Genomic DNA, 26,692 nt, shown 5'->3' with positions numbered 1-26,692 from the left:
ACACCAGAAAGAGTGCAGAGAAGAGCAACAAAGATGATTTAGGGATTTGAGACTAAAACATATGAAGAACAGTCTCAGGAACTGGGTATGTCTAGTTTAATGAAAAGAAGTGACATGATAGCAGTGTTCCAATATCTACGGGGCTGCCACAAAGAAGAGGGGGGTCAACCTATTCCCCAAAGCACCTGAAGGCAGGACAAGCAATGGATGGAAACTAATCAAGGAGAAAAGCAACCTAGAACTAAGGAGAAATTTTCTGACAGTTAGAACAATTAATCAGTGGTATGACTTGTCTTCAGAAGTTGTGGGTGCGCTCTGACACTGGAAGTTTTTAAGAAGACCTCCAAGGTTACTTCCAACTTTATTATTCTGTTAAGTTTCAAATGTATTGGAGTAACTAGTAACATACTAACCAAAGACTTTTGTACGCTGCAAACATTTTAATGATTATTGTTGAGCATACACAATGAAAATCTTTTTAAACTTTTTAAACTTCAAACTGCAACAAGTTAAATAAATGTTTTTAATATACAAAGGAAATACAACATAAAGTAAAACTTGCTTTAAATGTGCCTTGCACCAGTAACCAGTGTCTTTTAAAAGCTTTATTGTTGAGTTACACGCGCGCGCGCACACACATACACACATGAACACACATTTGAGGATTTGGATCTTTATAGCAGGGTATTTAGAAATCAAAATATATTTCCACTTGAAATAATAATAAACAGTTGTGCATGATTATATGCCAATACCCTACCCCAACACTAGAATACTCCAACAGTGCAGGCACCATTAAAGGAAAGGAAGCTTGAGATGCCCATTGACTAAGTTAAGGAAGCAAGTTTCTGACCATCTAGCTTAAAGCCAGCAAAAACAAGGATCAATGATGGAACTGTAGTGTACAGGGTATTAAACGGTAGACTTTACACAAATGCATTGTTATAAATCTTGAATTAGTAAACACTGGAAATCTTCAGATCTGCTCTTTGGAACAGTCAAACATTTGCTTCAGCATCTGGTTGCACAAGCCCTTGGAAGCGTCACACATTGTTCTTGCCTTTTTCTTGCCGGCTGTGTAATTCATTGGGATTTATTTTGACATTAGCAGCTAACAAATTATTCCATGTGTTTCCGAAGCCTCATGGATAGGGGAAAAAGGCAAGTCTCATTTGAGTACAGCATGGAGATTGTATTTTCTGCACAACAACACAGGAGGCTTCACTAGGTATGAATGCAAAACCAGTTTGAGATATCCCATCTCAGACACGCCAGTTCAGTTGAGATGAAAGCCTTTCTCCATGGTAGCAGCTAGGAGGCGCTCTCGCATAATCTCTTCAGAGGAATACTCAGGCAATTTAAGATAATGCACACAGGTATTCACAGATGGGTAACTTGCATCTGTAGCATCAACCTGTGAATAAATATCCATAATGAAATTTAAAAAGAACACAGACTACAGCCAGTATTTCAGAAATTTGGGAATTATAGTCCCACATTTGGAAGGCATCCAATTGGGGAAGGCTTCTTTAGATTCTACTATTTTTACTTGTTGGTGTTGTTGTTTAGATTTAAATGTGCGATGCATAATGGCCAAATCGCTATGAAGAGGTATCTGCCACAAGCCAGGCAGAAGCAGGTTTCTGAACGAGTTAACTCAAAGACAACTTCTTATAAGAATACAACTAGACAGAGAATGCAGACAAGTTGTAAGATGTTCATACCTTGCGTACAACAGTGAGTCGGGGATGTAGGTTAGCCAATCCTCCTGGGGGAAGTGTTGAACAGCCAGTTGTGAATTGGAGGAATGCTTTTCTTTCATCTGAAGACATGCCACATAAAACTCTTACAAATCTCAGGAACCCAGGGCTAAAATCAAAGCAAATAGGTAAATATTAAATTTAAAAACCAACTATACAGATCTATTAACAAGAAGAATCAAGGACCCTAAAAACCACAGCTGAGTCCTGTAGGTAACCTGGCCTCGTGCCAATTTTAAAAGTGACAAGCAACACCTTGAATTACACCCAGAAGTCACTGAGAGCCAATACAGTTCACATAGTTCACAGTTCATAGATGTATCATGGCACACCTCGTATTGTACAGGCTGCTTCAAAATGATATTATTATTTAAATTATATTGTTTTATTTAATAATATATTAAATTTCTATGTCACCTGACTCTCAATGACTCTGCATGGCTCTCAACAATCAAAGTAATTACAACAAAATCAATAAAAGACAGCGTTATACACATACCACTTTCTCATGATAAAGGCTTGGATGAAAACCCAAATCTTCACTTCTCTTCTGAACTAACAAGCTGAAATGTCTTTAAAGAAATATTGAAAAACAAACAAACTCTACACTAGTCACCTCATCAAATTTCATTCATATAGGCAAGACATGATCAAATCTCAACTATTTTTTATACAGATTAATCAATTGATAACAGAAGAAGAAATTTTTATAGCAATTAAGGAATTGAAGGTGGATAAAGCGCCAGGTACAGATGGTTTGACTGCGGCTTATTACAAAAATTTACAACTGGAGTTGATAAAGCCGTTAAAGGAACTGTTCCAGACAATTCAGAGAGGGGGAAAGGTGCCTCCGTCTTGGAGAACTGCTTTTATCTCTTTGATTCCAAAGGAAGATCAAGATGCTACTCAAGTAAAAAACTATAGACCGATATCACTTTTAAATACAGATTACAAGATATTTGCTAAGGTGTTGGCTAACAGATTGATGAGGGTTCTGCAACAGGTGATTCATGGGGATCAAACTGGGTTTATTAGTGGTAGACAAATGAAAAATAACGTGAGGCATATAGTTGATGTGATAGAGTTTTTGGAGAGGAACAACCAGATCCCTGCGGCGCTAATTTTTCTAGATGCTGAAAAAGCTTTTGATCAATTGAATTGGCAATTTTTGTTGAAAGTTCTAGATAAAATGAATTTTGGGGATAAATTTTTGCAACCAATTAGGGCATTATATCAAAAACAAACTGCCCGAATAATAGTTAACAATAGTTTGACTGAAGCATGTAATATTGAGAAGGGCACAAGGCAAGGGTGTCCGTTATCGCCTTTATTATTTGTGTTAACATTGGAGATATTATTGGTAAAAATACGGAATTCGGAAAGAATTAAGGGTATACAAATTAGAGATCAGGATTATAGATTGAGAGCGTTCGCAGATGATCTGGTTGTTACGGTGACCCAGCCGGAGAATTCTGTTGTGGACCTGATGGAGATAATAATGCAATATGGGAAGGTTTCTGGATTTAAAGTTAATGCACAAAAAACTAAAATTCTGGCCAAAAATATGACAGTATCGCAAAAGGCTCTTTTAGAAGGATTAACTGGATTTGAGATTGCTAAAAGGGTCAAATATTTGGGGGTGTTTTTGTCACCCTCTAATACAAAGTTATATAAAAATAACAATGAAAAATTATGGGGAAAAATTCAAAAAGAAATGGAGAGTTGGGAAAAATTGCAATTGTCTTTGCTGGGAAGAATCGCAGCAGTGAAAATGAATGTCCTGCCTAAATTTCTATTCTTATTTCAAATGATACCGGTTCTTAAAAAAGATTCTAATTTGGAAGAATGGCAACGGGGGATCAATAAATTTGTTTGGGCAGGGAAAAGGCCACGAGTTAAACTTAAGATTATGCAAGATACTCGTGAAAGAGGTGGACTCAAAATGCCTAATCTTAAATTATATTATGAAGCTGCTGCGTTATCAGGAATAAGTGATTGGATTAATTTGACACAAGAGAGATTATTAAATCTTGAGGGCCACGACTTGTTATTTGGCTGGCATGCATATTTGTTGTATGATAAGAAGGTAGATAATGTATTTAAAGTGCATATTCTAAGACAGGCATTGTTGAGAGTTTGGAAGAAGTATAGACATAAGTTAGACTGCAAGATGCCATTGTGGGCAATTCCAAAACACGCAATAGAAAACATAAACGTTGGTTTCAAGCATGACGTGACTACGTATAAGGAGATTTTAAGTTTGGAAGGAAGTGTCTGGTGTTTAAAGCCGTATAATCTCTTGCGAGATGAGAAGATTGTTCAAACTTGGTTTCAATATACTCAGTTACGGGCCAGGTGGAAAGAAGATCAGAAAACTGGTTTTGCAATGGAAGAGAGGGAAGGCACCCATCCCAGTCCTACTCCCCTCCACCAGACTCACAGATTCCCCCCCCCACAGGCACCCCGCAACCTGAGTGATGAGCTGGCCACGCCCCCGGCCATTGATCACATGACCCTGGACACCACCATTTTTTGCTGGAATGTTATTATCACTCCCACTGTCCTCGCCAGCAGTGAAAGACCTGAAACTCAGGTGGTCAGATTTCTGATCAATTTAAAAAGCAAGAGACAGCTGAGCTGAAGCACCACTAATAACACTTTCTTTGATAGTCTACAATACAGTAATAGAAGGGGGTTATTTGGGCTGTCAAATCCAAACATATACAACAAACGGGAGGCCGATTTCTGTCAGTAATTTCACATTTCTCTCTCTTTACCAGCGGGATGTATTTTTCCTAATATTTTATCAGAATCTCCCTTTCTATAAACCTAAGACCACTGTTTCCATATCTTGCAGTCTGGAATGTGGAAGGAATTGATATCCTTTCAGATACTTAAAAAGGCTGCTACTATAGCTCGCTTATCTTTTCTCAAAGCTAAATATACCTACTTTCCTCAGTCTTTCCTAAGACTCAGTTTCCAGCCTCTGAATAATCCTTGATACTGTTCCTTGCACCTGTTATAGTTTGTCTGAATCTCTCCTATGTTTCAGCATCTAGAACTAGACACAGTATTTAAGGTATAATTGGACCAAGATAACCAATGTACTGCTTCCTAACTGAACATATCTGCATTATGTCACTATTATTTTCATTTCTTTACCTAGCAGGTTTTCTATTTTGTGGGTCATTTGTTTTATTCATTCATTTTTTAAACATATTTATACAGTCACCCATCTGATATCAAACTCTAGACTGCCCCCAATCAAGAATTAAATCAGTGAGGGATCCCAGGTAACATCATCAGCACAAGTAAGGAATGTGATTTGCTTTCAATATTTCTTCTATTCGCTTGCCCTGTCATTTTTTGTGGAAGTGGTCTTGGCAGTTGTTTGCTTGGGCTGTTTACTGTTCACAATAACCCAATCAAGGAACTGCCAAGAAAGCTAAAGTAAACCCCATTCCTTACTAGCAGTGATGATGTTACCTAGTTTGGGTAATAGCAATAACAATAGCACTTAGACTTATATGCCGCTTCATAGTGCTTTACAGCCCTCTCTAAGCGGTTTACAGAGTCCGCATATTGCCCTAACAATCTGGGTCCTCATTTTACCAACCTCGGAAGGATGGAAAGATGAATTAAAACATCTGAAAGAAAACAAGCAAGCTCAGAGGGTACCAAGGACCCTCTGAGCTATAAATATTCTCCTTTATTGGTAATTAAAGCAGTATCAGTAATAAAGCAACATAAAACCATAAAGATTAAAAACAAAAATCTGGCACCCAAGTTAAGATTCCAATATGCAGTCACTTTATCCTATCCCAGAGCACAGGGGGAAAGACCAAGCCTTCAGTACTTTTCAGAAGGTTAAACATGTAAAGGCCAAACTTCAGGGGAAAGAGTGTTCCATAGGGTGCAGCTGCCATGCCCTAGCTCTGATAAGATGGCAATGTTTAAGGGAAGGCACTAGAAGCGTGCCCTACCATCTCATAGGATGGTAGATATCCTTAGGAAAACCTAGAATATTACCCACCTTAATTTTGTATCACATGTAAATCTGATAAATATGCCTTCCGTTATCTTCAAATACATTAATAAAAACTTAAGTAACATCAAGCCCAGCATTGAAGCTTGTTAACAAGCTTCACCTGTTATCTCATTTAATTTAGATGATGAACCATTGAACTCTGAATACAAATTCAAACCAGTTTTAGCTCCAACTGACATATGTATTATATGTATCATTGTATCATTTAACTAGTTTCTAATTTGAATGAGATGGGAACATTGACAAATTTTACATAATGTACCACCTTCTTAGTTTCTTCAATCGCTTTGGGGCTTTGGAAATATTTAGAACAAAATCTGTATATTCTTAAAATTCCCTAAGATCATTTCACATAGCAAATCAAATTAAAAATCAGAAATTAAACCTCTGATGAATGTAAAGGAAGGCTTCTTGGGGCTCTGTCTATAGAAATTGTAAATAAACCCCCTTCAATCATGAGATAATATGTACTGCTTAAAATATAGTATTATATATAATTTCTTAAAAGGTATTTATAAAATGTATTGGCCGCTCACCTTGCAATGAGGTAAATTTACAACTTATGAAAACTTAGGTATTCTGTGATGAGAAATTCCTTGTAAGGTAAAAATATGAAGCTGAAACAAGTAACATTTCATAGTTTTAATGGTTCTGAATTGAATCCTTCCTTATTTTCTTCCTCCAAACCATTATCTTTTATGACTAAATCTTAAAATTAATAGAAATATGCTACTATTTGATGAAGTACCTGTCTCGAGTGTAGCCAAGTTTAGGTTCTGTGTAGTTGATTATATCTTCAGCTGCCCAGGATGGCGACTGATTACCACAAAGAATCATCTGAACTTCTTCATGGCTAAAGGAACTTAGCTTTTCCATTGGAAAGACTCGGTTGAAGCCATCTTTATAGAAAAAAAACAGGGCAAAAGTGAGTATGCTTGAAGATATTTACCAGAAAAAATACTCATATCTTTCATTCTAATACTCTCCTTGTACTACATGGACAGATATGTTCATAAATCATCTGAAATTTACCATCTCTCTCTCTCTCTTTTAAAAAAGGTGTAGAAATAAATTCCTAGCAGAAACATTTGGCTATCTTTAACAGAATATAGCAAACAACAGCATAAAACAAGCAAATTTTAAAAAAGCACCTCTTCAGAGAACTATTTTAAAATCCAAGTACCATTCTTTCCTTACTCCAACATGCATAGAAAAAAAGAATGAGGAAGAAAATGTGACACTTGTTTATATAAAAAAGGGCTATTTATATTCAAGACAATTAACAGAACAGTTTAAGCAAAAATATTAAATTGTAAAAATTGTCAAGTGTAAAAGAATACCATCACAGAAGTCAAGTCAGCAAAACTTTAGAAGACCTAGAAATGTTTTTAAAAGTTGTTTTTCCTAATATACTAAGGTAAGCTTCCTAATGAGAACTGCCTTTGGTGAGATGGATGGCACAGAAGCTAAATAAATATTTCATTATAGTTAGCTTAGGATTTAACTCTCCATGTGTTGAGGATTCCAATATTTCTAGTCACTGGTCATTCTGCAATTACATGAGTCCAAAATCATCTGGTATCCACTAACTTTAATTGAAAAACCCATCTCACTAGTTTATCTAGAAATTCCAATTATGACTTTTTCTTTGTCAAGGTCCCCATCTCCCTTTCAAGTAAGAGATTTATGTTCTTGTCACTAATAAACAATTACATACCTCTGAAAGCATCCATTTGTTTCTGTATGCCAGTGTGCATGCAGAAGTCAAACATCAAGTCCACATATTCTTCTGCATTATCCATAGTTACCAACTATAACGAGATTGTCAATGGACAAAAGGAAATCATGTTACATTACAGAAGATCATCAAATAAATTAATATTGGACTCTACTAGTGTGCAAATGTTTTGTGAAATATTTTGTATTTTTGTAAATAGCTATTCTGAGTAGGTTTTTAAAATATATTTAATAAAATCTTTAATTGGCAACAAATCCTAAAGACTCTAGGCACTGAAAACTTCCAAAACATTTCATATTAGATAACCAACCACTTTGTATATTATGCTATACTGGTGCCTTTCCAAACCCAAGGCAAAGATATGAAATTGTCTTGCTTTATAACTAGCTTTCAAAAATACAAAAGGGTTTGAACTACACAGGGAGAGATTTCCACAAAGTGAGAGCTACTACAGAGAAGGCCTGTTATTTCATCTATATCCTATGTACCTTTGGGGTGTGTGTGTGTGTGTCAAAGAGTGTCAAAGTGTTGACTCTAGATAATAGTGAGAGATAGCAATTTATTGATTTTAATTTATTTATTAATGTTGATATTGCCCAACTCAGGGCACCTCACAAAACAGAGATAAATAAATACAATAAATAATAAATATAATAAATCAAACCAATACATTGCAAAATAACATAATTACATGGTAATTTTCCTTGTAATCTAAACAACACATCAGAAAAATATAAACAGAGGAATCCCTGTTCATGTCTCATGATGGAATTGGGTCTGTCTAGTTTAATGTTTAACGCGGTGGCTCAGTGGGTTAGGACGCTGAGCTTGTCGATCGGAAGGTCGGCAGTTTGGCGGGTCAAATCCCGAGTGCCGTGTAACAGAGTGAGCGCCTGTTACTTGTCCCAGCTTCTGCCAACCTAGCAGTTCGAAAGCACGTAAAAATGCAAGTAGAAAAATAGGGACCACTCCGGTGGGAAGGTAACAGCATTCCGTGCGCCTTTGGCGTCTAGTCATGCCAGCCACATGACCACGGAGACGTCCTCGGACAAGTGCTGGCTCTTCGGCTTTGAAACGGAGATGAGCACCGGCCCCTAGAGTCGGAAACGACTAGCACACATGTGCGGGGGAACCTTTACCTTTACCTTTAGTTTAATGAAGAGAATGACAACGGGGAAACATAATAGCAGTGTTCCAATATCTCAGGGGCTGCCACACAGAAGAGGGAGTCAAGCTATTCTCCAAAGCGCCTGAAGGCAGGACAAGAAGCAATGGATGGAAACTAATCAAGGAGAGAAGCAACCTAGAACTAAGGAGAAACTTCCTGACAGTTAGAACAATTAACCAGTGGAACAACCTGCCTCTAGAAGCAGTGAATGCTCCAACACTGGAAGTTTTTAAGAAGAGACCGGACAGTCATTTGTCTGAAATGGTATAGTTTCCTGCCTGAGCAGGGGATTGGACTAGATGACCTACAAGGTCCCTTCCAACTTATGTTGTTGTTGTTGTCCCTTCCAACTTATTGGTTGTTGTTGTTATTATTATTATTATGCCTAAATCATCCTGGAAAAGGTTCCAGATACTCTTTCCTCTTGAATCTTCCATGGCTTCAAGGCTATAACATTAAGCTTTCCCTCAAAAGATTTTCTCCTATATTGAGTGCTCGCACCCTATCTATCTGCTTAATATGAGACAGGAAGAGACAGGTCAAGCCTACCAATAATGCTGTTCTGCACAGAACCCCATCTACTTCTTCAGATTCCACAAGTTCCAAAAAAATTCCATAAAAGACGTGAGTAGGCTTACCACAATGGACTTTGTACAACTGACATCTAGCCCAAAGGAAATGAAAGCAATTTTTGCAAGTTCATCATTGTATAGAATCTTCAGTCATGTATAGGACACTATTCTGCTCATCTTTCCATAATACTCTCAGATGGGATACTCTAAGCATACTGGAAGTTTCTCAAGCTTGAAACAGGTCTTTGCTATAAAATAGCCTGTTTTGATACAAAATTTCTTTCAAAGTGGCCTGTTTCATGCTAAAAACCACTTGTACTCAGAAGGGCAATTTTGCCCTTGAGATGGGTTCCTTTAAATTCAGGATAATTTGATTCAAAAAGTTTTTGCACATTACTAAATTGTCTTAATAGAAATATTTACTACCTCATCTTCTCCACCAGGCTTGAGATCCACTGCTGTAAAGCCATAGACTCTGGATGAAGGGCAAAACTGGAAATTAAGACTAGAAAACAAGAGACAACATTAGTATATCATAACTTTTTATGGTTTTTTTTACCAGATAATTATCAGAAAGCACCATAGTATTTCTATGGTAAGAGTCACAGCAATATAGATTCAGAAATACAGACATGTCAAACACAATGCCTGCAGGCCGGATCCGGCTTGCGACTGGCCAATATTTGGCCCCAGGGACTGGCCCCTGCCACCCTGGCCAGTTCGGTGGCTCCTAAGGCATGTGCACAGACGGTGGTGAGTGTGCGGGGGCCAACGGCATCCAGCAGCAGGTGCCACTGTGAATACCGGGCTGGCTCTCCAGCAGCAGTGCTGCAGTGGCACCAGCAGGACATGATGCGGACCATCAGACATGCCTACTCGGTCCCATCTCTTTTTGGTTGGACAGCAAATCACCACTGGTCATCTCCTCAGACCCTTCGCAGGTCTTGCCCGTGGTCCGCGGGTGGAGCGCATTCCCCTTGCGCACCTTAGTACCTGCTGCAGCTGCTGCCACCAGCCGCTCATGCAGGTCCATTAGGCCACTGCCCTGACCTGCAGGCCCGCCCAGCCCCGGCAGAGATGGGGGAAAGCACGCAATTCTAGCTGGGACTAGGGGGCTATGGCACTGATGGGGATCCGGCTTTCCCCACTCGGGGTGGCCTTTTGCTTGCTGGGCATGGGCATGCTCTACCATCTCTACTCGGGGCTTCCTAGCCAGCCGCTTTGTCTCCTTTGTGCTGGGCGGGCCTTCCATTCCAGGCAGCGGCAGCCTAATGGACCTGCATGAGCGGCAGGTACTGAGGTGCATGAGGGGAATGTTCCAAGAAGGCTCCACACCCATTTGCACTACTCAGGTGATCTTGATGACAGATGGCCTCAACGACTCTCTAAAAGAATGCAAATGAGCAGCTGCTGCAAGGAATATAAATCCTTCCATTCCCCACCATCCAGTCAGAGCTGAAGAATCTTCTTGGATGAGAAATGAAACATCTTCAAAGAAAAACAAGAAAGTCCAGTTGCCTTCCTTGTGAAAAAGCATTTGGGGATATGAACTTTTTCCAGTCATGCAAAATTTATCTAGCATGATCTATACACAATCATAACTTCATTATATTGAAGGATATCTCAATATCCAATGAAAAATAATGTATACATGAAAAGAAAAACAATGTTTAAATAAAAATCTATATAACACCTCAATATAATTAAATTGTAAGCTAATGCTGCAAATATTATATTTCTGTGATTTTGTTTAGAAAACAAGTAGTTCGCACAATTTTCAAACTAGGTATGCTAATTCAAGAGCACCAACATTTACAAAAACAACTTGAGAGGGGAAAAAAAACACCCATCTTACCCTAAATCTTCTATGCTAAGTAGAGGTCCAGAACCTGATGGGTTCTTCATCATAAGTTCTTGAAGCTTAGTATTTTTTTCATCTTCTGAAAGGCCTTTGTTGCTTAATATTTGACGTCTCTTAATTGCAAGATCTTTAATTTCTTTTAAAAATCTTGCTCTGTGAGGGTTTACCAGTTCAAAATCTTCCCATGTTAGGATTCCATTAAACCATGCTGGAGGCTTAGGTTTCGGTGGGTCAAGAATAAATTCAGATTTGGAATCTTCTTCAAAACTTCCTACCGATAGGGAATCATGTCCCTCCTCTGTAGAAGCTTCTGACTGACTCTCAGTGCAGTGCAAGTCTCTGTCGCCCCGTGATTCATAAATCAGTTTACTCATATTGCTTTTAATATCACCCATGCACATGAGTTTAAAAAAAGGCTTAGAAATTGGCAGGTCTACAAGTCTATTGTCCTGGATACATTTAGCTAAGAAAATCCCAAGAAAATGAAACAGTTTAGTGATTCTTTCAAGTTCATCACTATCCTGTGGGAATGGTGCTGTGAAGAGCCCACAAGATCGTTGTACATAGTATCCCGGAGGTTTCAATCCACCGCCAATATCAACCTTTTTTAAAAAAGGCAAAGGAGAAAAGTGTTATTGAAGTTACACAGTACCATATCTTTTATTTGTATTTTTTTTTCTAAAAAGGAAATATACCTGTCGCGATTCATCATCTGGAAAATCATCATCACAGAGCCAAGCTCCCAATTCTTTTCTCTGGAATTCTGCTGCTACCAATGCATAAAATTCCAAAGTAGGTCCTAATCCTGTTCCTTCCTCCCCTAAAAACTCCACCTGGGAATCAATAAAACAAAAACTTTTAAGTAGCTCCAAGGGAAATATTACCTATCATAATGTGACGATGCATTCAGATTTGCCCTTCTATAGATAACTTTGTTTCACTTGCAGAAGACAGAGAATCAATAGAGGCTTCCAGTGAACGAAAATGGGAGACTGAATAATTTTTGCATCCTATGCTTAAGAGCACATAGGAGGCTGCAAAATAAACTTTTTTCCCTTTACTCCAGAAAGAGAGACCCGTGGATACAGATTGTCTTGTTAATATTTATTGTTTTTTAAGAGGATATATTTTACCTCCAGAACAGACTTTCTATCTGCATGTATCTGCATAACATTTTCTGCCCATTCCATCAAGGATTCACCACGTGGAACTTTGACTCTTTCGTGTTTAAGGCGCCCAACTCTGAATTCTCCTGGATCATCTCTTCGTACAGTACTTGCAGTTCGTGTTCGCTCAACAGTTGCCTCACGTCGATTCTGCAGCCACACAATAGCTCTGAAAAGAAAAATTTTAAACATTTTAGTTTAAAATGTTGAGTATCTCTTCCATCAGTTTCTGTAAAACATTGAAGATTCTTAATATTATGAATGTTAACATTATTCACCCTTAACATAACAAACCAAAGTTTATGATATTCATGTTAAAAAACTGTTATACACTAGAATGAATGGCTAAGAAATTAAATGATTTTGAGCACAGTCCTCACCTTGATGCTCCAAATGCTGTGCAAGTGAAATACAGTTGTCTAGTTTCAAACGGGATTAAGAAAGGACACTTGCTAGTTATCTGTTCACACCAGTCTGGTAAAGCTCCACTTGCTAATGCTAATGGTTCCTGTGATTTAATAATTAAAATGTGAAAACAAGTAAGTCAGACAAGTAAAGTGCATGGATATAAAGCTATTTTCAACCATGAATCTCATAAATTAATATAAATGCTATATAAAATTAATTTTCTTACATAGCAATCTTGTCTTCAAGCATGGCAACCTCCAAGAAAATTAAATCCTTGGCAAACAGAAATCAGGGGCAGAGGTTTCTTAAGTATTTTTCACCTTTCTGATTTAGGAGGTGGGGTTGTTTAACAAAATCTCTCTAAAATTGGGATTAGTTACCATTCTTAGATAGGTTAGCAACTTTTGGGGATGTAGCCCGCAGAGTTCTGGATTTTGCAGGTTTCTTCTAACACACCGAAACAATCAGCCCACCTACAGTATCTATCTGTGCAGTCTATCTCTCTTTACCTTGGTCAGAATTTCACCACAAAGACACACAGGCAACAAAGATTTCCCAAAGATCTGAGAAACGGTATCTGAGATCAAAAATTTCGGATTGCCTTGAACTAGAAGATCCCCTCCTACCAAATCTCACAGAGCAATATACCGTATTTTTCGGACCATAAGACGCACCTGACCATAAGACGCACCCAGTTTTTAGAGCAGGAAAACAAGGAAAAAAAATATTCTGAACCAAATAGCACCGGTATACTAAAACAGGGCTTTTCAACCTTTTCATCCATTGTACCACTTTTAGGACAAGGCAATGTCCGAGTACCACCAGTCACCCAGCAAGGTGTCAAAAACTTGACCGCCCCAAAAAAGGAAAAAAAAATGATAAAGTACAGGTAGTCCTTGACTTACAATGATTCACTTAGTGACTGTTCAAAGTTACAACGGCACTGAAAAAAGTGACTTATGACCACTTTTCACACTTATAACCGTTGCAGCATCCCCAGGGTCATGTGATTTACATTTGGATGCTTGGCAATCGATTCATATTTATGATGGTCACATTGTTCCAGGGTCATGTGATCGCCTTTTGCAACCTTCTGACAAGCGAAGTTAGTGGGGAAACCAGATTCACTTAACAATCATGTTACTAATTTGATTTCTCTCTCTCCTTCTCTTTCTCTCCCTCTCTCCCCCCTCCCTCTTTCTTTCCTCTCTCTCCCTTTCTCTCCCTCTCCCTTTCTCTCCCTCTTTTTCTTTCCCTCTATTTCTCCCTCTCTCTCTCCCTCTATTTCCCTCCCTTTTTCTCCTTCTCTCTCCCTCTCCCTCTATTTTTCTTTCCCTTTCTCCCTCTTTCGCTTTCCCTCTATTTCCCTCCCTTTCTCCTTCTCTCTCCCTTTCTCTCTCTCCCTCTTTCCCTCTATTTCTCTCCCTTTCTTTTTCCTTCTCTCTCTCTCTCCCTATTTCTTTCTCCTTCTCTCTCCTTCTCCCCCCCTCTCTCTCTCTTTCTGTCTCTCCCTCCCTCTCCCATTGTCCCTTCCTTCTTTCCTTCCTTCCTTTCCTCCCTCTTTGTCCTTCCCTCTCCGCATTAGAGCAGTACCCGCAGAGGCGGCCCTGCGGCCCGGCTTTCTTTTGCAGAAAGCAAGCTGAAACGGAGCGAGGGAGATTGCCAGGAATGCGAATCGGCCGATTTCACGCTCCTGCAATCTCCCTCGCTCGGTTTCAGCTTCCCTTGCTACAAGAGAAAGCAGGCTGAAACGGAGCAATCTCCCTTGCTCCGTTTCAGCCTGCTTTCTCTTGTAGCAAGGGAAGCTGAAAGCAAGCGAGGGAGATTGCAGGAGCGCGAGATTGGCATTTCTCAGCACGTGCCGATTCGTGCTCCTGGCAATCTCCCTTGCTTTCCACTTGCGGAGGTTGGGGCTGGCCAAACGGATCACCTTCGGACCATAAGATGCACCCTCGCTTTCCCCCCCACTTTTTTGGGGAAAAAAGTGTGTCTTATGGTCCAAAAAATATGGTAGCTTACTCGCTACTGTATCAGACAGGTTCTTCCACTTTAATAAACCACCTTATTTAATGACATTTTAAAAAGAAAAAATAGAATATGTTTACTATTTAAATGCAAATTTAATCTTCTGAACTTTTATAATGGATATCTCAGTAATTTCCATCCAAATAAGCTTACCACTCAAGTGTGAGGCTATGTTGACTGAATTGTGTAACTGGCTATATTATTTTTGCTTGGCTTTGGATATCTCCTTGGCTCACAGATAAATAGCCTCTCTTTACATTTTGATTTGTGAACTGAATAGATCATATATAAAGGGCATGTTCATAGAATTAATTTTTTCACAAAATTGCATTTTAAATTTCTGAACATCTAAAAGAGCATACAGCTGAAAATCTTAAAAAAAATTTCAATAATACATCACCTCAATCTGTTGAAGAATTTTTGTGGTAATTTTTTTGCTTGTGAATTCATCTGGTGGAAAATTAAACTGAAGCTGTTCATCTCCTTCTGAAATAATAACAGAATTTTTTATTTCATATTTTCTTAGAGAATTTTAGGGGGAAAACCTTTAGAGGCTATTTTCTACTAACCTTCTTGCAAAGTTCGAGGAGAATAAGGGTCACTTGCAACAATGTAGAGAATACGCAGTAATTGCAAAACATCCTCTACTCCACAGGAATTCTGTCCATTACCAGCTTTGGCTTGAGGTTGTTCTTTAATTGAACTAAGAATGTCTGAATTTTGAAGCGTCGAAATAGCTCCCTGATTCAAATTAGATTTTGATCCATGCTCACAAAAATCCTGCATGAATTACCAGAAGAAAAATAAATACAAATTAAGTTCATAATGGAACATGCCCCATTACATCAGCCCATCTCACTTAACGAGGCAATATGTTTGCGGACCCTATCAGTTAAAGAATTCCAAATGCTGGGATCCAGGAAGGGAATTTTCTCTGTTGTTGCCCCCCCCCACACACACTTTTGAACATTCTTCCTGCCAGAGGCAAGGCAGGTCCCCAATCTTCTGGTCTTTCAGAAATGTCTAAAAACTTGGCTCTGCCATCTTGCATGGGACTCTCAGAGGAGTATGCAGCTGTGGGATGGTTAGTGCTCCGATGTTGAATTTTAACTATCCTTGCTTTTTATGTTTTTAATATTTTATTTGAACTCCACCCACAATTCCTCTGTAAGAAAGATGGGTGATTTCTAAATTTGATAAATAAATAAATTTTTAAAAAGAAAAAAAAGATGCATAATTCAAGCTGGAGCTTAAATGTTAGGCCTTATGTTAAGATTATCATTACTGCAGTAATTTAGAAGTATACAAAAAACTGCAGCTTGTAAAAGCTAACTATGACAACAGCACATAATGACACTTAATCAAGAAACAATGTTAGTTTTATATCAAATCTATCCAAATTCTCACAAGACCAAAACCACACATTTCCAAATTAATACTTTTAGATGTAGATATATACCTTGTAAGCGGCTATGAGTTGAGAACAATTTCTGTTTTTCCTAATGCTTTTATTAGTGCCAGTTAATTTCCAGTGACGCAGAAAGGCTGAATCCGCATTCTTCTGCAGGTAGGTTATCAAATCATTCTTTGGTAAGTCATCAGTGCCAAGATACTGCTCCACATGCTCTACTGACCAGCAACCCTACAACAGGAATCACCTAATGTTGGTCTTTCCTGATTGTAAGTTTGAAAGATTTTAAATTTATGCTTCACTAAGAACATGCATTTATGAAATATCGCACAACTTATGTAACAAAATTAACTTAGCATAGCTTTCAAGCTGTTTTAGGTGCAAAAACTGCAAACATCTAAAGGTTAAGATTGTTCTCACCATTTTCCCACTGTCTTTTTCTTTATCAGAATCCTTCATTTCTTTGTATACAATTCTAAATGTAAAAAAGATCAATGTTACTTATATAGTTTTGACTAGCTTTTCAGTGCCAAAAAACTTGTTTCTAAATTATAAACTGTACAACAGGGCTGAAGCTCTCCAGATATTTTGGACTTCCAGGTAAACTCTGGACAGTATGGTTAGAAACTATGGATGATGTAATTCAAAATATGTGAATAATTCTAAATTGCTTACCATTGTATCTAATCATGGATACTGAAGCACCATTAAATTTGATAGAAAAGGACTATTAGAATGATCAAAGAAATAAAACATTTTTTACAAAATTATGTTTCGAAACTTTTGGTTTAGAAAAAGGCGGAGGGGAGCACCATAACTACATATAAATTTATATACACTGTAGAAAAAGTGAAGAGAGAACTGCTTTTCTTTCCTTTTCCCCCCATAATAATATAATGTTAAATAATCTTCAGAAGATGAATTTACAAAATGATTCAAATTCAGGCTATGTCACATTTTAAAACTTCCCATGAGTTTGAAGCACCTGAGTGCATAGCAGCTGTTTCAAAAACAAAGCAGGTTGTTTTGCAATTAAGATGCTGCCCCCAAAATCAAGAAAGAGCATCACTCTTTCTCAAAAGAGCTGTTTTACATTCAAAATGAGATCTGTACTGTACTCAAATATAAAAGTCCAAATTTGAACTGTTTTGAAACATTTCTATTGTTAAAAATTTTATCCAGCACAGAATGTCAGAGCAACCAATATAATTCTTCATTCCATGAGTTAATTATCATTATTACTTATCATTAAATTATAAAAAATAAAAACAATGAATAAATGTTGGTTTGTTTTGATGCAGTAAAATATTTTATGTGATTATTCAATCTGCAACTATTTATCACAATAAGGATAAAAGCAATGAAAACAGTAAAAAAATAATGGCCTGAAAAATTGACACAGAATTGTTAATACTGACATATTTCTTCAAGACATTTTTTCTGATATGTATTAATAATTACCGGTAATAGAATATTCCTACATATGTTTATTCAGAAATATATGTGTTTGCTATAGTTTACTATCAGAGAAGCAAATTTACAGTTTTAGATTATTTTACAACTATGAACATATTCTTGAATTCTTACGTGTATGTTGGCTCCCATATTCGCCTAAGTTTATCTGATTTCACACTGCCATTGCAAGAAAGCTGCAGCAATTTTTGTACGTAGTAAAATATAGTTGACCGGAAATTTGTTAAGGGTAGCTCAACTTCACGAGTTGTACCAAGTCCTGTAACTTTCAAGATAAGTGCTAAACGTGGTGATGGCATACATTCAACTTCTTCTAGAAGTTCCGAATGAGGTGTTCCTGAAACCAATAAATTGATGAAAAAATAATAATTTACTATTTTCTGAGGCACCTACAAACTCATGTAAATTTGAATTGAAGCAATCTTTGTGTACAACTAAGATAAATGTGCAAGCAATAAAGGCAATGGAACAATGAAAAAGATGTGTACACCTACAGTTTTATCCCAATATGAAGGTAGCATGAGATATTTGTTGGCATAACAATGTTTTTTCCTCTCCCAATCCAATCATTGGCTTCAGGGACAAAGATTTTATATATAAGATTTTATATTTATATCTAAAACTATCAACTTAATGTGTTTTCTAATACCTGAACCACCGTAGTAATACCATGTCTCATAATGCTGTGACATAAACCATAGAAATTGGGTTCAAGCATTCCACTAAACCCAAACCAAACAATTCCATTGTTATGGCTTTACATAAGTTGTGAAACAGTTTTTAACAACCCTCCTGCCCACCCATTTATCAGTTTTTTTCCTCCTCTGATATTCTATTCATACAATGTGAATTTCCCACATTTTTTAAACTGCTCTCATGTGTACCTGGGGGAGGAATTTCTAAATCAGTTGTTTGCTGCACATTAGTACGGCCAGGTCTTGGATCAAAGGTAGGTACTAAAGCAGAAAATTGGCGTTTTAGCACATAGTCATCATCCCATGTCCTTCTACGTCCTCCTTTTGTTTCATATTCTTCTTCTTCCTGTTCAAAACATTACAGTATGGAAGTAACTGAAAACATGAAGGACTAATTGAAAATATCAGTTTGATTTAAAGCATACATAAATATAAAAAACTTGGGGAAAATGGGAAAAAACCTGGGGAAAATGGAAACACTTTTATCAGGTTTAAGCCTAAATTCAACAAATGAATCACTTGTACTTGGGGATTCATCAATACTCTAAAAAAAAAAAAGCAAACACGTCCAGTATTAGGTTTGTATAAGCTGCTTAAATTTTGTTACAATTATAAATTTCTCTTAAATTCAAGACTAGAATAAGTGGAGAGAGAATAGAACTAAAACATATGCACTGTACCATAACTTCTTCATATTCCTGATCTTCCTGATTGTCATCTTCATTTTCATCATCCTCCTCGTCTGGCTCTGGTAGATCTTCATCATCATCTAATTCAGCCAACAGAGTACTAGCTCGACAACTATCAAGGAAATCTACACAGAAAAACATAAGACAACTATATGGTACTCTCTAAAAAGAAAGATAGCAAAGGTGATAGATGAACTGATTTGATAAATTCAGAACAGGAACAGGAAAAAAAGTTCACTTAGCATGATGTTCAGGAAAACAGGACTGAAACCTATTTTAAGAAATTATGACAAATTAGGGCAACATTAAGCTGAAAGATGAAAAAGGATTTCAGAAAACAACCTGAAAAAGAATGGAAAACTATTTGTAATAAATAAAAAGTCCAAACCAATCTCATGTTTAATCTTAATGTTAAATGAAGATAGAAATATGCAGTTTTTTCCCAGTATGATAGGAATGGGATTTTATAGCCATTATTTCCTCCATACACTTTTGAAAACTTCACAATAGCAATAGGGCAATGATTCACAAAAGACACATTTCCACTTCTTGCTTTCAGAAAGAGTGATAAAACCCCAAAGAATCATCTTTGTAATTATTTTTAAAACTACAATTCTAATAAATGATTGCTATCTTCCCATAGTAATTTGAACAATGTACTATAACAATATACTATACTCAAAATTAAAACAACAGAGCATTAACTTTCTATACCTGATCTCATTTCCCATACAATTGCTGCAATATTGACATATTAACTATCTTGCTTAGAAACAGAGATTTTGGACTCAATTGTGGTTGTAAGTCAAGGACTACTTATATTCAGATGAGCACAAACACAGTGCAACTGCTTTGAACATCAGAAAAAGGAAACAGGGCACCTATATAACATCTTCCAACAGTGGATATCCACACATCTTCATCAAAAAGTGCCTGACTAGTCAACACAATATAGGACTTTCTTGTTTTTCTTTGAAGATGTTTCACTTCTCATCCAAGAAGCGTCTTCAGCTTTGACTGGATGGTGGGGAATGGAAGGATTTATATTCCTCAAGAAGTATATAAATCCTTCCATTCCCTGCCATCCAGTCAGAGCTGAAGAATCTTCTTGGATGAGTAGCAAAACATCTTCAAAGCAAAACAAGAAAGTCCAGTTGCCTTAAGAAAAAGCATCTATGGGACAATGAATGAATGAATGAACCTTTATTGTCAAAGTACAACCATGTATACATTGAGATTGGCTGAATGACTGAGAATCTCCACAGACAACCCAATATAGCACAACCAACACAAGCTGTAAACAGGGTAACACTGCATGCATCAAAAACATCTCAGAAACCATCAACAAGATCCACATGACATCAGTGTAGCACACAAACCAACTAAAGCAGACATGTCAAACACAAGGCCCGGGGGCCGGATCCGGCCTGCGAAGTGGTTTAATGTGGCCCGTGAAGCCATCCTGGAAACAGTGAGGGAACGGCCCCCACTGCCTTGGCCCTGGCCCAGAGACCCTCCTTCTGCCAGAGACCCTCAGATCTGTCCCACTCCTGCCCAGGCCCCCATGATGCGAACAATGTAGAGCTAGCCATGCCCACCCAGTAGGCCATACGCACTCTGGCCACGCCCACCCTGGCCCTACCCACCTGGCCCCTTGAGGGCAACCGTAATGCTGATGCGGCCCTCAATGAAATTGAGTTTGACACCCCTGAACTAAAGCTTTCCAAAACATCCTAAGTAAAGCAAAAAACTTAGCAGCCTCAGAAGAAAAAACAGGAGTCATGTAGAACGTAAGGTCTGAAATGGCCACTAGGTAGGGCAAAAAGGCGGAAGACTAGCAGAGCACATCCTTGAGCATCAACTAGTAGTCAGAAGACATGTTGAAAAATCTCATTGTTCTCTGTTCAAAATATCACCATTTGTTTTCCCAATCGGCGTACCTAACAACTGTAGACTATACATTCTCATCCCATTATATTAGTTCCCTCTCAGATCCTCACTTAATTTACCCAGTGCAATTTCCAGGGCTCCTGTATTATTGGATAATAATACTGATGATAACTGATTTCTTTGGAGAGTCAGATTTCAGTATAGTGTCCTGGGTTCAGCACTTGATTAACAATGGGTGTAAATCTAATTGTGGTCCATTACTCTATTAATATAATAGGTGGCTGTACATCAGTATTTCATGCTGAAATAGTTTTGGATACCACAATTTTTTTAAAAAAAAGTAAATATATAAATAAATCAGAATTCCCTGTGGGTAATAATGAAGATGTTCACAGACCTAAATCAAAGCACAAATATTCCCAGAGTTTTTTCATGTTTTTGAGCAAAATACAACCATTTTCAAGAAGCAGTGTTTTGAATGTTTTGAAATAGCCCTTAATTCTTTTCTGTGACATGAAAATAATAACTTGGCAGAGCTACTGTAAGGCTCAGTGGAGCTATTACAAGGCTCAGCTTCTCATGTTGCCATTTAATGAAGGAAGTCTTAAATGTTCTGTACTATGCAAGAGGACTATGCACTGCATTTTATCATGTTTAAAGCCTACCTTGATCGATAGCAATAGCAGTTATACACCAGCCCACAGTATTTTACAGCACTCTCTGAGCGGCTTATAGTGTCAGCATACTGCCCCCAACAAACTGGGTCCTCATTTTACTGACCTCGGAAGGTTGGAAGGCTGAGTCAACCTAGAGCCCCATCAGGACCTGAGCTACTACTGGCTGAGGCCTTGATGGAGCAATTTGGATAAACTATTGGCTGGGGAGCAAGATTAGCAATGGTGCACAGGACTCACTGAGGAGCCATTTTATACCTGATTCTGCTCTTGGACCACATAAACACAGATCAGGTTGACTTTCTTCCCAATTTAGTTCACATCTATTGGTTTTTATACTTTAGCTTAAGAGCACAGTAACTGAGCTAATGGAGTAACTGATAATTAATGGAGACAGAGAATAGACCCTATACTGGTTTACAAAGGCCTTATATATTATTTTGCCCATGCTTTTTGCAGATATACTTCTAAGCACACAGAGATGACACATGGACATTTGGCTACTGGTTTATGTTTAAAGCATGGTTTCTTCTGTTTAGCCAGTGTATGCATATATTTAAATATTGCTATTGTTGGCAAGGTCTGAAATAATAATAATTGAGGAATGTGTTTTTTTCTTTGGCTGTGGTATTAGTTAACCCTTTTTAGGTAATTAAGCATATACTGCAGCAAGCTCAGCCATATTAGGCAGTATTTGCAAACCTGTAAGGAAGCCACATATTACAACAATGGAAATACAATTGGGCTTGAGGTCTCCTTGTTTGGAACATTTCCCCAACATTCAGGGAGCTACTACTGCTACCTGAAAAATGGGAAGAGATAATTAATCAATGCTGTGATCTGAGTGTTGGGTCTAATACCTCAGGATAACAACAGACATTTCAATTTGAACTGCTTAGGATTTTGTGTGTACTTTTTTGTAAAAAATGACAAAGTTTCTGCAAATTAGCTGATCACTATTATAAGGAGCAATATTCCTCTTCTAACTTCCTGCTGTTTCCTATGACAAGAACATTCTAAATATTTAGGGTTTTATTCGGCCAAATATGTAATGTTAATGCTTCAGCTGTTTTTCAGTGTTATTTTGTGGGTTTCTACAAGAATCAGTTCACATATTATGCCAAGCCATAACAAGGTTGTTTGTTCCTGGTTCAATGCGACATGTAAACCAATTCATTAATTTTTACACTTTTGTATAAGGCAGACCACTATATTTAGTTCAAGGAATCATAATTAAAATTCCTAGCTCAACACTAGATATGAATCAATTTATTGAAAATCGAAGTAGTTTCAATTAGTTCTGAAGCAATAGGACTGTAAGGATGTTAAAAGTGTGAACATGTGTTAATATTATTTGTAAAATGAGTAATACTTATGCTGAAATCATTACTAAGCCTCTACATCTGGCCATATCAATCCAATTGTATTTCCCTGCTCTGGACCTTTTATAATTATAATTTGCTGCAGATATCTAAAAGAACAAACTTGGACTCGTGCTGCTTCCAAACACAATGTACAAACAAACTGCCAACAATGATTTGGAATTGAGGTTTTGAATTTGAACAAACATTAAATATTAAAAACACTATGGTAATGCTAATTACTAACCACAAATGCTTTTCAACCTTTTTGACAATGCCCCTAAATCTATTCACATCTCATGAAATATCCCACACTATTCACCAACTTACAAAAGAGCAAAGAGAACAGTTATTTAAAAAAAGGATGAGAAATAGTAATTTCAGAAGCAGATTTCTATCCATATTGTTATAAGTATGCTATGGTAATTGTTGCAAACCTATTCTTCAAATAACTTTGTAGCAAAGCATAAGGAAGACTACCTATAAATCTGTGCAATACATACAGATGATGGTTTCATTTACTATGGCATTCAAATTTCATGTCCTGTATATCAAAACACCACTACTGAAATATCAATAAAGAAGTACCTTAAGTGACAACCATGTAAGAGGAGTGTGTTGAGCTGAAGTATATGGAAACATTGACAGAAGCTGAGATGCTTTGTGATGAGGCCTTTATGTAGCTAATAAAGGGGCAAACAATCATTTGATATGCTTTAGTAAATGAAATTACTAAGCACAAAACCTGTGACAAAAATAAACCATGAATGGGAAATCTGCTTATGTTCATTTAAAAATAAAACTTACCATATAAAGAATATTCTGCTTCCTGACCTGTATCGCTCTCACTAGATGTTGATGTTAGGCTAGTAGTTAGAGTGTTACTAAGTGACTGACCAACAGATAAAACTGTAGTTGCTGTGGCTACATTGTTGCTGCTAGTAACACTGGATGTAGACATGGTCACTGTTGAGGTGGTACCAGTTGTAGTCAGATTAGGAAAACTTTGGGCACCCATTAGAGGAGAAGCTATAAAGATATGGTAAGATAAAATAAATAATCCAAAGTAGTACAATTTACATTAATGAGTGTTGTGTATTAAATCAATATTAAAGAAAAAACAGAAGTCACTAAGCTTATGGTAATAACGCAGAACTGCGGGCCAAGAAAAATAGACTGTTAAATAAAACAGAACATCTAAATAGGTACAGAAGCAAATGTGATTCTTATGAAGTAGCCCACATATCTGGTTTTAATAGTTAGATAATGCATAATCCATATTATAAAAAGTTTGTGATTATAAAGAGTTGATATATGTGGGCTACTTCCCTGTTCAAGGAAACAGAGTTCAACAATGTTTCTTACTTTACAAATTCATAGCGCTACTGTATCCAATCAGCTGTTCTTAGTAGGACAGGACCAGCGAATCAAAAGAAAGGTTGAAGTACAAGTTACTGCCCCCATTTCACTTTCTAAGCAGAAAGATATTTAGAAAATTCTGCAAAACTCTATTTCTTTCTTCTGGTTTGTGTACACTGAACAGCCACCATAAAGGGTTATTTTAGTTATTTTTTCAAATTTATTCAGCTGCCCATCTAACCCAAAGTAAATCATTACCTTACAGGCAACAATTCTACTGATTTAAAATGAGCATCCTTTTAATTGTATGTTCAGGATGTACAATAGTTCTTGAAAATCATTGTCTTCCCCAGTTCAGTTCATGATTTACTGTCCATTTGTACACCATGGTTTGTTCAGCAGTGCATCGTAACAAACTACAGTCTGGCATGAACACTGAAGACTCATAACTAACTTTCACTACCTGCTACCAATCATGATTTCATCTTTTAAAATTAAATGTTTAAAGTTGCAACATGTAATACAACATACATTGATTTACATAATATTCCATAAAACTGTCCTCAAACGTTACATACCCTGATTTATTATGTTTCAAAAGTACAAGCAATAACATTCCCAAACAAAATGAAAACTGCACAGTAGCCCCTTAAATGGTTCGTGGTATTTGAGCTACATTTCAGATTCTAATGATTTCAAGTTCTTTTCTATAAAAAAACAACTTCACTATTTCCTCACTGCATGTAACACAGTGCTCATGCCATTTCCTAAGTAAAAACAACAGGTGACACAAAAACTAATCACATGACATTGTATTCGTTCAGTATAAAACACTCAGTAGTAGGTCCTCAATTTGACAAAATAGGATTTATTCCTGACTTTTTTTACCAGTAAAATACGCTTGTTTTCAAAGTGGCACTATATATTTTCTGGTGGTTGTGTTACAAAAAATAATTCAATCATTTTTTTCTCTACTGAAAATAATCGAAGTCCACTATTCCATAAAAGTACTACAGAAGAAAAATGAGTGCAGGCAAAGTTACAATATAAAGAATACATATTTCTAAGTTAGATAAAATATAAATGTAATATTCTGAACAGAGTCAGTAACACATGGATGCATTCCTTGGGACGTCAGCAATTGGCTAGAATTAAAGGTACAGTTAATACAATTAGATAAAAACAAAGAAAATTAGCACAGCAATGGTAGATTATATTTGATGTTTTAATGAACAAAATATGAAAAACAGTTATTTTACTCCAAACCAAACCCTTTTAAAAAGGGCAAGGAACATTCTAGAGTACGACTGTCATTAGCCGCATTAAATCCAATACCATATAACAATATGGGGCAATATGGCTAATGTTAAGTATTCAATTGCCCTTTCCAAAATTATTTCAAAAGAACACTCTCTCTTTTCTACAGAAATTACATCAGTTTATCAAAACACTTTTTACTTACTTGCAGTGCTCATGACATTTCTTCCCAAAGTATTAGTGCTGTTATCACTGCTACTTCGGCTTAAATTCATGTTGTTAGTAGCATTGGTGCGAGCTATATTTGCCACTCTCCGGACAAAGGACTCCAAACTAGAGGTTTCCCGCGAAGATAAATTAGGAACACTTGCGCTGGAACTCATTGGAGCTCCAGCAGCCAGCAGTGAACTCACTGATAGTCTGTTACTTGCTGAAGAACTAAGGGGTCTTTGGGAAGCAGCTTCTTTATTAGTTAGCTCAGATACCGAACTAACATCTGGAGAACTCACACTAACAATTCCCATGGATATGGCATTGGATTCCCCAGTCGCACGGATTGAGTTGTCAGGTCCTAGCTTTCTTTCAACATTTTCATTGACCACATCTGCTGTTAAGGTGCTGGTACTTGCACTGGATGCTGAACCTACTTCAGTTTGGGGCACACCATCAGCAGTAGAAAGTACAACTATTGGCTCATGGACGTCAGTGCCTGAAACTATGTTTTGTTCCATTACATTTTCAGATCTCCGTTCCATTTTGGTCGAACCCAAGCTGATGTCGCTGCTACTGGCCACGCTACACACAGAACTGCTACTTCCTTTTCTACTTGAGGAGCCTGCAGCAGCAGTCATCTTGTCTGGACAGTTGTTTTTCACCAAGCTGCTCCATGACTGCGTTGTGCCTGAAACAGTGGATGAAACAGGTTTGGGTGATGCCGCTGAATCAGGGTCGTACCCTGGGGCAAGCTTGAGGTCAAATTTTCCTTCTGCGCCCATACGGTAAGAGTTAGAGCCACCAGCATCCCAGGTGACATCAATCCAGCCTAGAAAGGGACAGGAGTTTGTGAGACCCAGCAGAAAGCAGACAGGAGCGTGTCAGACAGTAGCTCCACAACATGGGATCAGCTTCCCATCGGGC

General features: G+C 37.4%; 1 protein-coding gene across 7 annotated transcripts in view; it reads right to left on the bottom strand.

The window, feature by feature from the left end:
* Positions 1-420: 420 nt before the first annotated feature.
* HECTD1 (HECT domain E3 ubiquitin protein ligase 1) overlaps positions 421-26,692 on the bottom strand; it is a 71,336-nt gene continuing 45,064 nt past the window's right edge. For 3 of the 7 annotated variants that reach the window (XM_081339980.1, XM_081339982.1, XM_081339981.1), the window contains 18 exons: positions 25,761-26,597; positions 23,747-23,968; positions 19,006-19,139; positions 18,515-18,671; positions 17,745-17,967; positions 16,578-16,632; positions 16,206-16,388; positions 15,316-15,526; positions 15,147-15,232; positions 12,694-12,821; positions 12,281-12,482; positions 11,843-11,980; positions 11,142-11,749; positions 9,713-9,791; positions 7,526-7,619; positions 6,557-6,707; positions 1,725-1,869; positions 421-1,414 (listed from right to left, as the gene is read on the bottom strand). In XM_081339980.1, coding sequence (XP_081196106.1) covers positions 1,277-1,414; positions 1,725-1,869; positions 6,557-6,707; positions 7,526-7,619; positions 9,713-9,791; positions 11,142-11,749; positions 11,843-11,980; positions 12,281-12,482; positions 12,694-12,821; positions 15,147-15,232; positions 15,316-15,526; positions 16,206-16,388; positions 16,578-16,632; positions 17,745-17,967; positions 18,515-18,671; positions 19,006-19,139; positions 23,747-23,968; positions 25,761-26,597 — 3,791 coding nt within the window. In that variant the 3' untranslated portion in view covers positions 421-1,276. The remainder of the gene's footprint in view (positions 1,415-1,724; positions 1,870-6,556; positions 6,708-7,525; positions 7,620-9,712; positions 9,792-11,141; positions 11,750-11,842; positions 11,981-12,280; positions 12,483-12,693; positions 12,822-15,146; positions 15,233-15,315; positions 15,527-16,205; positions 16,389-16,577; positions 16,633-17,744; positions 17,968-18,514; positions 18,672-19,005; positions 19,140-23,746; positions 23,969-25,760; positions 26,598-26,692) is intronic. The other 4 variants (XM_081339983.1, XM_081339985.1, XM_081339984.1 and 1 more) reach the window with 3 other exon arrangements.

This window comes from Vipera berus, assembly GCF_964194415.1.
Source record: "Vipera berus genome assembly, chromosome: 1".
In the NCBI taxonomy this organism is placed as follows: Eukaryota; Metazoa; Chordata; class Lepidosauria; order Squamata; family Viperidae; genus Vipera; species Vipera berus.
Note: the sequence above shows the minus strand (reverse complement) of the source record. Positions and strands in the feature narration are given on the sequence as shown.